Source organism: Piliocolobus tephrosceles, chromosome 21 (genome assembly GCF_002776525.5).
Source record: "Piliocolobus tephrosceles isolate RC106 chromosome 21, ASM277652v3, whole genome shotgun sequence".
Classification (NCBI taxonomy): domain Eukaryota; kingdom Metazoa; phylum Chordata; class Mammalia; order Primates; family Cercopithecidae; genus Piliocolobus; species Piliocolobus tephrosceles.
The window spans coordinates 43,523,329-43,538,309 of NC_045454.1; the positions used below are offsets into that span (position 1 = coordinate 43,523,329).

Consider the following 14,981-nt stretch of genomic DNA (forward strand, 5'->3'; position numbering starts at 1 on the left):
TGCAGCAATTTTCCCTTCACTTTAGAGGGAATATCTTGGTAAGCTCCAGATAACTGAACCCCTAGAAACTTCAGGTGGTTAGCCTGAATGTTTGGGTCTATTCCCAAACAAACATCTTATTCACCTATGTCTTATGAAAGAACTCATAAAGGCTTCAATAGAGAGGACAAGTTGTGGGATGAAAAGATGAGCATACCTGGTGGATGTTATTGTAAGCAACAGTGTAACTGATGTAATGCTGAGAAAAAGTTGCTCCTGGTTGTCCTTACAGTTTGAGAAAATGGCATTTCTAAGTCAGTATCTCACATTTATATCAAGTAAATTAATGAAAATTATTACGGAAAAACTATGGGTACTATAAGAATAATAGGACAATTTGCCAGAAACATAAAATGAGTAAGCCCATTTGTACCCAACTGTAATGCCCCCCAAAAAATGAGAAACAGATTTTTATTTTTTCCTGAGACAGTCTCGCTGTGGCCCAGGCAGAAATGCAGTGGTATGATCTCGGCTCACTGCTACCTCTGCCTCCTGGGCTCAGGTGATCCTCTCAACCTCAGCCTGCTGAGTAGCACACTACCATACCTGGCTAATTTGTGTGTGTGTGTGTGTGTGTATTTTTTTAGAGATGGAGTTTCGACTCATTGGCTGGGCCTGAACTGGTAAGTGCAAGTGATCTGCCTGCCTTGCACTCCCACAGTGCTGGGATTCCAGACATGCACCACTGCACTGGCCTAAGAAGAAAGATTTTTAAAAAAAAAATTTGGCTGGGTGCAGTGGCTCACACTTGTAATCCCAGCACTCTGGGAGGCCAAGGCAGGGGATCACTTGAGATCAGGAGTTTGAAACCAACCTGGTAAATATGGTGAAACCTTGCCTCTACTAAAAATACAAAAAGGTACCCAGGCATGGTAGCATGTGCCTGTAATCCCAGCTACTTGGGAGGATGAGACACGAGAAATCATTGGAACTCGGAAGGCAGAGGTTGCAGTGAGCTGAGATCACACCACTGCACTCCAGCGTGGGCGACACAGTGAGACTATGTCTCAAAAACAACAAAAAATTTAGAAAAACCATGGTTATAGTATGACGTTTTAACATACTGAGAGGTGACAATGTGCCAGTGGCCCTCACTCTCAGTGCCTATTCGGCCTCGGTGTCCACTCTTGCGGCGCTTGAGGAGCCCTTCAGCCCGCCACTGCACTGTGGGAGCCCCTCTCTGGGCTGAGCCAGCTCCCTCTGCTTGTGGGTAGGTGTGGAGGGAGAGGCATGGGTGGGAACCAGGGCTGTGCGCAGCACTCACAGGCCAGTCCGAGTGCCCGCAGGCACGGGCTCGTCAGGCCCCACACTTGGAGTGGCCGGCTGGTGCCGCCAGCCTGGGGCAGTGAGGGGCTTAGCACCCAGGCCAGCAGCTGTGGTGGGTGTGCCCAGTTCCCCAGCAGTGCCAGCCCGCTGGGCCTAAGCTGTCTCCCCGTGGGGCAGGGCTCAGAACCTGCAGCCCGCCATGCCCCAACCACTCTATGGTGGGCTCCCATGCAGCCCGAGCCTCCCCAACGAATGCTGACCCCTCCTCCACGGTGCTCAGTCCCATCAAATGCCCAGGGACTGAGGAGTATGGGTGCATAGCACGGGACTGGCAGGCAGCTCCACCTGCAGCCCCAGCGTGGGATCCAGTAAGTGAAGCCAGCTAGGCTCCTGAGTCTAGTGGGGACTTGAAGAACTTTTATATCTAGCTAAAGGATTGTAAATACAACAATCAACACTGTTGTGTCTAGCTCAGGGATTGTAAACGTACCAATGAGCACCCTGTCAAAACAGTCAAATCAGCTCTCTGTAAAGTGAACCAATTAGCAGGATGTGGGTGGGGTCAGATAAGGGAATAAAAGCAGGCTGCCTGAGCCAGCCAGCGGCAACCCACTAGGGTCCCCTTCCACACTGGAAGCTCTGTTCTTTCACTCTTTGCAATAAATCTTGCTGCCACTCACTCTTTGGGTCCATGCCATCTTTATGAGCTGCAACACTCACCTTGAAGGTATGCAGCTTCACTCCTGAAGCCAGTGAGACCATGAACCCACCAGGAAGAACGAACATCTCCAGACGTGCCACCTTTAAGAGCTGCAACACTCACTGTGAAGGTCTGCAGCTTCGCTCCTGAAGCCAGCAAGACCACGAACCCACCAGAAGGAAGAAACTGCGGACACACCATCTTTAAGAACTGTAACACTCACCGCGAGGGTCTGTGGCTTCATTCTTGAAGTCAGTGAGACCAAGAACCCACCAATTCCGGACACAATACCACTCTCGATTATAGAGATCAGGAGACAACGTTTGTAAATATACGACCTTTTTTGTTTTTTTAAGAGTTGGGGTCTCACTCTGTTTTCCAGGCTGGAGTACAATGGTGCAAACACGGCTTACTGCATCCTCAACTTCTGGGCTCAAATGATCCTCCTGCCTCTGCCCTCCAGAGTAGCTGAGGCTACAAGTGTGCAGCCTGCACCCAGCTAATTATTCTTTTTTTGGTAGAGATGGGGTCTGTGTCACCTAGGCTGATTTCAAGCTCCTAGGCTTAAGTGATCCTTCTGCCTTAGAAAACACAATTTTTCAACCGTACTTGAAAGAGTCCTAAAACTTGACCATAATATTAGATGTAACAGTTAGGACTGAAATCAGCTGAAAGAGGAACTTCCCACAAGAGTGGTTTAAACCACGTGGCAGTTCATTTTCCTCTTGTAATACAAAACCCAGAGATAAGCAATACAGGATTGGTGCAACCAGATAACATTGTATCTCCCCTGTTTCATTTAGTATCCTTTCTCTGTCCTCCTCTTGGTGTATATATTTTCTAGGAAATAAGGGATAAGACAGAGGGCAAATAGTTAAGAAAAAAATACCAGATGAGATATTCCCATTTCCATGAGCTTCCTCAGAAGCTGTATCCAGTGACTTCTGCCTACTTTGCATGGGCTAGGGATGTGGACATATTTGGCCACTCACAGCTGTAAGGAAAGCTGGGTGAAAACTGTCCACATTGCCAGCTTGAACTAAATGGTAAATTTTATTACTTTAACAAGGGAGGAATGGGTATCGAGACAGCAACTAGTTCTGTCTGCCTCAGTACATCAGTGTCCAGCAATTAATTATGTTCAAATCTGTATCACAAAGAATCTACAAATTGAAGACCATGTATTCTGTTCACAATGGAATTAAACTGAAAAGATAACTATAAGATCTACATAATATACTTAATAAGTTGTGACACATATAAGAATGAAATACTGATAAAAACAATCAGCGCTATAACATTTATAAGGTTTGTCCCAGTGTAACAGCCAGCCAGAGTTGGGCCAGAAGGCTGTTTCCATGTGGCCATAACAGGGCTTCTCTGCAATGTATGTTCTAAAGTGAGAAAGGAGGCATGAGGGGCAACAAACACTTTCCTGTCATCATCTCATTCATGTAGTTCCTGGCCAGTGTGGATTCGCTTGTGCATTATAAGGTTAGTGCTTGTGCTAAAGGCTTTTTCACACTGAATACATTTGTAAGGCTTCTCTCCAGTGTGAGTTCTCACGTGTACCCTCAGGCAAGAGGAATTCCTAAAGGCCTTCCCACATTCTTTACACTCATAGGTTTTCTCACCAGTGTGAGTTCTCTTGTGCACAATAAGGTAAGAGCTTGTGCTAAAGGATTTTCCACACTGGTTACACTCATAAGGCTTCTCTCCAGTGTGAGAGCGTATGTGTTTCTTAAGGGATGACTGATCAATGAAGGCTTTTCCACAGTCACTGCATTCATATGGTTTCTCTCCAGTGTGGGTTCTCACATGTTTCTGAAGGGATGAAGGAACAGTGAAAGCCTTCCCACATTGTTTACAGTCATAGGGTTTCTCTCCAGTGTGAGTTCTTTTGTGCACATTCAGATGAGAGCTCTGGCTAAAGGATTTTCCACAGTGATCACACTCATAAGGCTTCTCTCCAGTATGAGATCTCACGTGTTTCTTAAGGGAAGACCGAAAAATGAAGGCTTTCCCACACTCACTGCATTCATAGGACCTCTTTCCAGTGTGAGTTCTGACACAGTTCTGAAGGGTGCCATAGTCACTGCATTCATTGCCTTTCTCTCCAGTAGGTATTTGCTCATGTAGTGAGCAGGAAGAGTGTAGGCTAAAGGACGTATCACATTGATCATACTCATGACACTTCTCTCTTGAGGGAGTTCTTAAGTGTTTCCCAAGGGATGACTCTTGATTGAAAGCTTTTCCACAATCAGTAAATTCAAGAGTGTTCTCTCCAATGTGAATGCTCACATGACTCCTAAGAGTTGATGGATGGTTGAAGACTTTGCCATACTCTGTATATTTATAGCATTTCTCTCCCTTACAATATCTTGTACAAATAAAGAGAGTGTTCTTTCTGAATTTCCCACAATGGTTACACTCCAGGGAGTTCTTACCAGGTTGATTTTCTGCCTATTGAAAAGGGAGTAAGTGGTGACTAAAGGCTTTTTCACTTTCACCTTATTCACAGGAATTCTCTTCCATGAGGATTCTGCCGTATATAGGAAGCACATGATCGTAACTGACATGTTTACCATTTTCAGTATGTGCATATGACTTTTGCCCTATTAGCTTTTTCAAGTTGAATAAGCCCAGTCCTCTGTCCAAGGCTCTATTCCTTCCCAGCAAAGGGCTTCTTTAATATAGTTTTTCTAATACTGAGTGAAGAATGAATGAATTATGTACTAAATACTTAACATTAAAATCATATTTAAGTAAATGTTTACTTGTGGTTATTCTCTGTGAGCCAGCAAGCGTTAACTTAGGTTTACAGATTTCTCCAATTTCATGAAAATCAAACTCTCTCCTGAGATAGCTTGGTGCCTGAACTCTTACCCCTGCTTTGGGTGCTGATGTTTTAACTCACTGAAATTCCCAGACGACTTCTACAAAGACCAGGAATAATTCTGAGTTAAGTCTTACCATGTTTATGCCATTGGATGTTTTTCCCCCAGGAATGTTCTGCATAGCAATTACATCTTTTGATTTAAGTCGAATTTCCCAGTCTGAAATAGCACAGAAAAATTTTTATAATTATTGGGAGAAAAGGTTGGGATGAAAGAAAAAGGGAGCAAGACCCTATAGATTTGTTTTCAAATAGTATCTTGCAAGTAGAGAAATGTGAGAGAGAAGACACAACCAGTGATTCACCAGTGATAGGAACAAGCAGTAGAAATGGGAGGTATTTTAGTTGGAAAGGATTGTGGAGGTTGGAAAATAAGACAGTATCTGGAAAATAGGGAGAACTAAACAAAAGGCATTCATGGAAATGTTACATTTAAAGAGGGATTAAAACTTTTCTCGGAGACCAAATTAACACATGAATGATTGGACAGATGGTGAAACAGGAAGGAAGCTCATGTAATGGCCTCATTTCCTGCACTGAGTGACATTCCCAAATGTACCAACCCTCAATGGCCAAGGCCGTACTCTGTTCTGCCCAGGGCTCACCTGCACAGTCACCTTGTAGAATTCCTCTTTCATCTGTCTTCAGCTCTTCTTGATCCACCTTGGAGATCAGACTGTGTCTGCAGAGCTGATACCCTGCTCGTGCAGAAAGAGGATGTGGGAGAAATGTGTGAGAATTAAATATTCCACAAAACTGACTGCCATACTTTGACTTTAATTAAAGGAATGCTAAAATAGTCAAGTGCAGCTTTAGGAACAGCAAAACAATCAGAGCCGAGTTCGTTCTTTCACAAAGACCAAAAAGCATAGTCCATGCCCTATACAGAAGTGACCCTTGAAACCTATACACAAGATCAGAGACAGATCACAAATTACCTAAAGCTATTAGTGACAGAGAAAATGAAATCAGTGCATTTTCATGGGAAGCCACTGGACTGCCCCCTCAAGGGCAGGGACCATTCGTTTTGTGGTTAACCACTGTAGTGCCGTTCTTTTCACAGATTCTGGAATACAATATGCGCTTAAGAACTATTTGCTACATAAACAAATGAAGGAATGAGGCCAGCCTTACCCACTGAGGCCAGGTTCCTAAAGTTCTCCAGCATCACATCTTTGTATAGATTTTTTTGAGCAGGGTCCAGCAATGCCCACTCCTCCTGGGAAAAGTCCACTGCCACTTCCTGGAAGGTCACGGAGTTCTAAAACATCACATACATATTCTGGCTCAGCCGATGACCATTTTTGACAATATACCAGGAGAAAGGTGGGTGAGGCTGACAGGACTGGAGAGAAGACCCAGGGCACTGGAAACTCAGACATACATCAGAGGCCTTCTATTAATTTGCCTTAAAGCTGACTTCTCAGAACTCTCTTTAAATCCTACTCCCTGGGCCATTTCATTCAGGGTCGTGGTCAAAACAGCTTTTCTAAAATATGATTGGCTTGATCTTTGCACAGTGAGGCTGTAAGGACTCTCTTGGTCTTATTCAGATCCAGTATAGATAGGGTATACTGTAGGAATGCAAGAAATATTTGAGAAATGATAAACAGTTTTCCTAGTAAAAGTCTTCGTTTACAGCACTCACTAAAGCATGGAATTCATACTCAAAAATATGGAAGAATATCTGGAGAAAGTTAACAAATGTGGGAACACAAGCCTTTCCCAGGGATTCCCTCTTCCACATGAAGCAGCCTGGGAACTGCGGAAGATGAAGCCAGCTCAGATTGGGCTGTGAAGCTTCAGGTCAGGGGCAAGAGATGTGTTCTTTCCAGGAATGGCAGTGTGCTTTTGGAAATCGAGAAATTTCTTGTGTACCTGTGACCAGGCTGTCAGCCACCTTGCAGCCATTCTTCCTCCTGTAGGTTTCCTTCCTGGCTGGGCAGAGTCCTAAGCAGGCAGAGCTAGAGGAGAAAATAGAAGCCATTAGAGTCTAGGCCTACTAGATACTCAACACTAGCAGGCTTGGAAGCTTCTTCATACTAAAGAGTATACACACAGAATTTAGTTATAATTTGTCTCCTTATCCAAGAACACAGTATATCCTCAAATTAGAAATATAGTATGCATTTTTCATTTTTTCTTATTTGACTTTTTTGTAGCCTGAACCACTAAAAAGGCTTATGACTGCTAACAGCTCAGGAGGAATGAGCCTCTAAAGTGCAAAACTCTCTCTGAATACCATTTACCCATGACAGAAACCAGGACTCACTGGGGAAATAGCTGAGTCTGGTATAGAATAAGAAATCTTCAAGATGAGTTTGGAATATCTTATATCGCACCTCACTTTCCTCATTGTTAGAATAGGACAGACTTCATAGGGTTGGGCTGAGTTAACATCCCTAAATTACTTACAATAATAATGAGTAACTTGTAGGGACCATAAAGGTGAGCACATTTGCATTTCATAATAAAAGGGTGACATTCCAGAACAACATTTAGTACACTCAGCTGTATATGTGAAGTCATCAAAATCTGCTGCAAATCTTCCAGGACTCTTCTTAACTCAGTAGCCTACCTTCAAGGCCCAGTTTGCCTGCCCGATTTTACTTTTTAAACTTTTTTTGTTGTAAACGAAGACACATATGCATTAATCTAGGCCTACATAGGTTTAGGATCATGAATATCACTGTCTTACACCTTCTATCATGTCCCATTTAAGGTATTCAGGGGCAATAACACGCATGGAGCTGACATCTATGGTGACAACGCCTTCTGGAATCTCTTCTGAAGCATCTGCTTGAGGCTGTTTTTGAGTTAACTCTTCTTTTTTAGTAAGTAGAAGGAATGCACTCTAAAATAACACAAATGGTATAAAAATAATATAAACCAGTAATGTGGTCACTTATTACTATTATCCATTATTATGTACTGCACATAATCTGTATTGTACATAATCATATGTACTACTGTTACATGACTGACAGTGCAGGATTAAACCACGACATGTGAGTAATGTGCTTTACAATGTTACATTGGCTATGTCACTAGGTGATTGGAATTTTTTTAGCACCATTATGTTATGAGACCACTGTCACATATGTAGTCCATCACTGACCAAAATGTCTTCATGCAGTGCATGACTGTACTACCAACCAAGAATGTTTTATCTGCCAAAAATGGCCTTCAGAAATGAAGAGATAAAAACTTCCTTGGACAAACAAAAGATGAAGGGCTTCATGAGTAATGGAGCTGATTTATAGGAAATAGTAAATTCTTCAGCTTAAAAGAAAGGACACTTAGTAACATGAAAACATAAAATTATAAAACCCACTGGGATAAAGGTAATTATACACTCAATCCAGATTACCCTAATACTGCAACAGTAGTATCTAAATAACTTTTAACTCAAGTATAAAAGATTAAAAAATAAAAATATTAAAAAGTTACAATAATTTGTTAATACACAATATAGAAAGACGTAAATTGTGACATCAAAAACATAAAATGTGGGAAATGGAAGTAAGAGTATAAATTGTATGCAATCAAAGCTAAGCTGTTAACAGCTTAAAACAGACTACTAAAACTACAGGATGTTTTAAGCTTCATAGCAGCCACAAAGCAAGAACCTATATTATGGAGAAAAGAGAAAGGAATCAAAGCATATCACTAAAGAAAGTCATCAAATCACAAAGGAAGGGAGGAAGAAAGGAACAAAACATCTGTACAACAGCCACAAAAGAATGAACAAAATGGCAACAGTAAGTACTTATCAATAATTACTTTAAATATAAATGTACTCAGGAGGCTGAGGCGGGATGATCACTTGAGAGCAGGCAGGAGTTTGAGACCAGCCTAGGCAACATAGCAAGACAACATCTCTACAGAAAATAATTTAAAAAAATTATCTGGGTGTGGTGGCATCTGCCTGTAGTTCCAGCTATTTGGTGGGCTAGGGTGGGAGGATCGCTTGAACTTGGGAGTGGTCAGAGTATGATCATGCCACTGCACTCCAGCCTGGGTGACAGAAATCCTATCTCCTTAAAGCAAACAAAAAAGTAAATGGATTAAATTCTCTAGTCAAAACACATAGTAGCTGACTGGATTAAAAAAGAAAGACCTAAGGTATATGCTGCCTACAAGAAACTCACTATAGCTTTAAGAATGCATGTATCCTGAAAGTAAAACGATGGGAAAAGACATTCCACGTAAATGGGAACCAAAGAGAGCAAGGGTGAGTAGGAAAGATCTTATATAGCTTAATGTTACACCTCAAGTTACTAGAAAAAGCAGCAGCTAAGCCCAAAGTCAGCAGAAGGAAAAAAGAAGAAACTAAGCCCAAAGCCAGTAGAAGGAAGGAAATTAATAATAAAGATCATAGCCGAAATAAATGAGAGACAACAGAAAAGATCGATGAAACTGAAAGTTGGTTGTATGAAATGATAAACCAACAAAAACCTTTAGCCAGACTACCTAAGATGAAAATAGACAAGACTGAAGTAAAATTAGAAATGAAAGAGAAGGCATTACAACTGATAACTACAGAAATACAAAGGATCGTGAGACTATAATGAAACATTATATGCCACAAAATTGGATAATCTAGAATAAATGGATACATTCCTAAAAACATACAACCTGCTAAGACTGAATCATAAATAGAAAACCTGACAAGATCAATAAGAGTACAGAGATTAAATCAGTGAGGAAAAATCTTCCATCAAAGAAAAGCCTAGGGCCTGATGGCTTCACTGCTGAATTCTACCAAACATTTAAAGAATAATCCTTCTCAAACTTTTCCAAAAAAATGGAAGAGGAGCCCAACCAAGCTCTTCATCAAACTCATTTTATGAGGTCAGCATTACACGGATACCAAAGCCAGAAAAAACACTGTAATAGCAAAAAACTACAAGCCAATATCCCTACTGAAAATAGATGCAAACTCCTCAATAAAATACTAGCAAACCATATTCAACAGTACATTAAAAGGATCATATACCATGATCAAGTGGGATTTATCCCAGAAATTCAAGGATAGTTCAAGATATGCAAAATCAATGTGATATGCCATACTGACAAAATGAAGGATAAAAACTATATGATCATTAGAATAGATGCAGAAAAAGCACTTAGTAAAATTCAGCATTCTGTGATAAAAACCCTCAACGAATTAGTTATAGAAGGAATGTACTTCAATACCAGTAAAGGCCATAGGTGACAAAGCCACAGCTTATAGTCAATTGTAAAAAATTGAAGGCTTTTCCTCTAAGATTGGGAACAAGATGCCCATCCTCGCCACTTCCAGTCAACATACGACTGGAAGTTCTAGCCAGAACAATTATGCAAGAAAACAAAAGGCATCTATGTTGGAAAATAAGTAAAATTATCTGTTTGTAGATGACATGATAGTCTGATGTAGTTTCACTTCATTATTTTTGCCTTTCTTGCCTGTGCTTTTGGTGTCAACTCCTTTAAAAAAACAAGACCAGCCTGACCAACATGGTGAAACCCCGTCTCTACTAAAATGCAAAAATTAGCTAGGTGTGGTGGTGGGTGCCTGTAATCCCAGCTACTTGGGAGGGTGAGGCAGGAGAATCACTTGAACCTGGGAGGCAGAAGTTGCAGTGAGCCAAGATCATGCCACTGCACCCCAGCCTGGGAGACAGAGCAAGACTCTCTCAAAAAAAAAAAAAAAAAACCCAACTGAATTATGAAAGGAAGCAAGGGAAAAAAATGGATGTAGTAAGAATGGCATGGCAGGTGTTGTATGAAAGGAGAGAAGGTTAGCACTCCCCTTGACAAGGATGGAAGAGGCCCTCGGGCCTGACAACACGCATAAGGTTAAGGCATTGCCACCTACTTCGTGGCATCTAACCATCGTTTTTGATGGGTGCTGCACACCAACATGGCACAAGTATACATATGTAACAAACCTGCACGTTATGCACACGTACCCTAGAACTTAAAGTATAATAAAAAATACATATATATATATATCGTGAATATAGTTCAATGACAGTTAATAGATGTACATCATCATCATCAATCTTAATATTACATACTTTTCTATTTTATGGAGTTAGTATAATTTGGTCAATTTCTATTTTAAGACTTTAGCTTGTTTCTAATTTTTGTCTTAATAAACCACATTTGATAAAAAAAAAAAAAAGAATGGCAAAATGGTGACAATCATTGAGGCTGGGTGGTAGGTACATAGTAGCTTCATCATAGCACTCTATTCCTGGGTACGACTGAAAATCCATGGTGAAAAGTTTTTTAAAAAGTAAGTAAAATTTCCATATGAAAACATGAAGCAAGGAACTGTACCTGTCAGGTATAACAGGAAGAAAATCTCTCTTGAGGATTTGTGTACACAAGTGCTCTCTTTTAGGTTTCAGTCCAAATTCATTTGTGTAGTTCAAACAACCTCAAGAGAATAATTTCACTTAAGAGGGTCCTAAGTGGCATTGTCCCCAAGCAACTAGTGCAAGCAAATGGACCTATCTCTGGAAAATCAACTTTAAGTCAGGTCTTGAGAAAAAATCTTATATGCAAAGTTCTAAGTAAACTGAGGAAGGCACAGTTTAAGAAACAAACACAAATACGCAATGTACCATGTGTAAGACACAGCTAAAACACAGCTATCAGGTGGAAAAGCCTAACACTTCAGATATTATCCTTTTAGACATACTTTAAAAAATATAGAAGCTTAAAGAAATTAACAAAAATTTGAATGGATGTGGAATAAGATACTTTAAAATGGTTAATTAGTTTAAAAACCAATTTTTAGAAATGAAAAATAAACCCACTGAAATGAGAAATTCAATGCCAGTATTAACTACTAGATTAGAACTTTGATAGCACTATTAGATGAAAACCTAGCGATTTTCTTGAATTAGTGAAAGACACTAACCTTTGGGTACTGGAAGTATTATAAGCCCCAAGCTGAATACATAAAAAGAAATCCATATCTAATTTCATTATAGATTTTTCTTCCTTAGTATTTGATTTTTTTCCATAATTTCCAAAGCAGCTAGGGGAAAAACACACGTCACCTATAAAAGGAAAAACAGACTGATAGCTGACGTCTCAACAGCAACAATGGACATCAGAAGAAAGCAGGACTATGTCTTCAGTGTGCTGAGAAAAAAATAACTTATCAACCTAGAATGCTATACAGTTAAACTATCTAGTTGCTCTTTATAGGAAATACAAAGATAACCAGTTTAAGCAATGAAAACAAACCAGTCAGCAAAATCCAAATATTATGTGGGACATTTTAAGAACAAATAACTTTATTCCTTTAATAAATCAGTGGATTAAAAAAATGAAAAGGGAGGAGGAAGAGAACAGACACAACAGAAACTTAAGGGGTATAAAATTTAAAAAAAAGGGGACCCTATTAAGCTTCTCATTTGAACAAACCAAACGTAAAAAGATATTCTGTAGCCAATCACGGAACATCAGACTTTGTTAGTTGGGATAATGGAGTAGTGGTGATGAACCAACTAGAGATGCACAGTTAGTAATTTACTGAAGAAATGACAGGATGTCTGGAATTTGCTTTAAAAACAAATCTTGGGGAAAAAAACAGCAATATTTATTTGCAGTAACCACTAATACAGTAATCACTAATCATGTATGGACAGATACTGAACACTTGAAATGAGGTTAGTGTTAAACTTTAAGCATTTAAACTTCAATAGCCACACGAGGCTAGTGGCTACTGTATTGGACAGCTAAGGGCTAGATGATGCAAGATGAGCAAAATATTGGTAACTGTCAAAGCTGGGTGTTAAGGACATGAGAATTCATTATACAGTCAGCCCGCTACACGACCACAGATCAAAAATATGTGGAAAAAAAGATAAATGCTTCTGTCTGTACCGAACATGTAGACTTTCCCCCTTGCTATTATTCCTTAAACAATACAGCATAACTATTTATGGTCCAGCACAGTGGCTCACACTAGTAATCCCAGCACTTTGGGAAGCTGAGGCAGGAGGATGCCTTGAAGTCAAGAGTTCAAGACTAGCCTGGGCAATAAAGCAGAACCCTGTCTCTACAAATATATATTATTATTATTATTTTTTAAGTTATCCAGGTGTGGTAGTGCATGCCTGTGGTCCCAGCCACTTGGGAGGCTAAGGTGGGAGGATTACCTGAGTCCAGGAGTTTCACGCTGCAGTGAGCTATGATCACAACACTGCACTCCAGCCTGAGCAACAGAATGAGACTCCATCTCTTAAAAAAAAACAAAAAACCAACGAACCACTTACATAATACTTATTGTACTAGGTACTATAAGTAATCTAGGGATGACTTAAAGTAAATGGGAGGGAAAACATAGCATTTATGGGAGGATGTGTATAGGTTATATGCAAATAAAATGCGATTTTATATAAGGAATTTGTGACTGTGGAGTTTGGAAGCCCTGTGGGGGTCCAGGAACCAGTCCCCCATGGATACGAGAGACACCTGTACTATTCTACTTCTGTGGAGAATTAAAAATTTTCATGATTAAAAGCTTAAAAAATATACAAGGACAGTTAAACAAAGGCATTTTAAAATAAAGACCGGAGACAACGTACCCATCAAAAAAGACCATCACAGAAGTAAATTAAAAGTACTTCAGGAGATAGGAATGTTAAGTAGAATGAACACAGGTAAAATGGATAAAATTAAAGAAACCTTTACTATATAAAATGATAATAATATCCAATTTGTGAGATGGAAAAATAAGCTCAATCCTAATACTAAATAATATATAAATTGGGAAGGAGGTGACTCAGTTGTATGTTCCTTGTATTCTTCCACTGGAGACTCACAATATTGATTGATGAGCTTTAGACTGTAAGTATGCATGATAAAATAGGGTAAAAATTCAAAGGATGGATATAATGAGTTAACTCACAGTCTAGAAGACAAAATGGAATTAGGTTAAAAAAAAAACCCTCAATTCCAAAGGTAAGAAAAATAAGGGAAATGAAACAAAAAAATAGGTCAAATGAAAAGCACAATGTAGTAAGATGGTAGAAAATGTCTGACTTTATCAGTAAGCGTACAAATGGGCTAAATTCTGCAGTTTAAAAAGACTGTCCCGGTAGATTAAGATAAACTCCAGCTCTATGTTATTTCATTAGATGCACTGCAACCCACAACAACACATAAAAACTGAGTCTCGCCAAGGCGGAGTGGATCACCTGAGGTCAGGGGTATGAGACCAGCCTGACCAACATGGAGAAATCCCGTCTCTACCAAAAAAAAAATACAAAATTTGCCGGGCTTGGTGGTATATGCCTGTAATACCAGCTACTTGGGAGGCTGAGGCAGGAGAATCACTTGAACCCGGGAGGTGGAGGTTGCGGGAGCTGAGATTGCGCCACTGCACTCCAGCCTGGGCAACAAGAGCGAAACTCCGTCCCAAAAAAGAAAAAACAAAAAACAAAAAACTGAGTCTCAAAAATAAGAAAGATATACCAGGTGAATATTAACCAAAATAAAGTTAGCTAAATTAATTTCATACATTTTAAGACAAAAGGCACTATCAGAGGTAATGACATGAGGATGTAAAGTACCAATTAATCAAGAAGATATAAAATTCTAGTCTCATAAAACTCATAAAGCAGAAGCTAGTACAATTAAAGAAGAAATAACACAAATCATCAACACTTTAAGACTTTCAAACACCGCTCAGCGATAGATCATATAAAAAAAGGATATGAAGATTTGAACAATACAATAAGTATGTTTAATCTAGCACACTGAGGGACACGACTGAATGTAATGAGTATACATACATTCTTTTGAAGCACAAATGAAGTGTTTATAAAAACTGACCATATTGTATGGTAAATATACTGTAAGCTATCTTTCAAAATTTGGTATATTAAACATCGCAAGTGCCCCTTAAATATATATACCTACTATGTGCCCACAAAAATTAAAAATTAAAAAAATTAGAAAAAGATTTGGTATACAGACACGTTCTCTGACATGTCTTAATTACAATGTAATTAAATTGTAAGTTAATTACAAGAGATTACGTTGAACTAGATGAAACGGCTGTTTTGGTAGTTT

At 39.7% G+C, this 14,981-nt stretch overlaps 2 protein-coding genes and 1 non-coding gene across 3 annotated transcripts in view; 1 reads left to right on the plus strand and 2 right to left on the minus strand.

Annotated features, from left to right (window-relative positions):
* Positions 1-2,614: 2,614 nt before the first annotated feature.
* ZNF177 (zinc finger protein 177) lies at positions 2,615-6,871 on the minus strand. The gene is made up of 5 exons (XM_023197446.2): positions 6,780-6,871; positions 6,036-6,162; positions 5,507-5,599; positions 4,979-5,061; positions 2,615-4,468 (listed from the first exon to the last, which is right to left on the minus strand). The coding sequence occupies exons 1-5, from the start codon at positions 6,810-6,812 to the stop codon at positions 3,452-3,454; spliced, it is 1,353 nt and encodes a 450-aa protein (XP_023053214.1). The 5' UTR covers positions 6,813-6,871; the 3' UTR covers positions 2,615-3,451.
* Positions 6,780-14,981, minus strand: part of LOC111530276 (zinc finger protein 559) — a 43,940-nt gene continuing 35,738 nt past the window's right edge. The window contains exon 5 of the mRNA XM_023197445.2: positions 6,780-6,865. Coding sequence (XP_023053213.1) covers positions 6,794-6,865 — 72 coding nt within the window. The 3' untranslated portion in view covers positions 6,780-6,793. The remainder of the gene's footprint in view (positions 6,866-14,981) is intronic.
* On the plus strand, positions 10,662-10,787 carry LOC111530304. The gene has a single exon (XR_002727762.1). It is a non-coding gene; the product is annotated as a U6atac minor spliceosomal RNA (small nuclear RNA).

What these genes read in the sequence shown, in the direction of transcription:
- ZNF177 (XM_023197446.2), bottom strand. Translation starts at nt 6,812, where the DNA reads ATGGCTGCAAGGTGGCTGACAGCCTGGTCACAG. An exon ending in TAGGAACCTGGCCTCAGTGG is followed by an intron (nt 5,600 to 6,035) that starts GTAAGGCTGGCC and finishes CTGCACGAGCAG; the next exon opens with GGTATCAGCTCTGCAGACAC. An exon ending in TCTACAAGGTGACTGTGCAG is followed by an intron (nt 5,062 to 5,506) that starts GTGAGCCCTGGG and finishes GTGCTATTTCAG; the next exon opens with ACTGGGAAATTCGACTTAAA.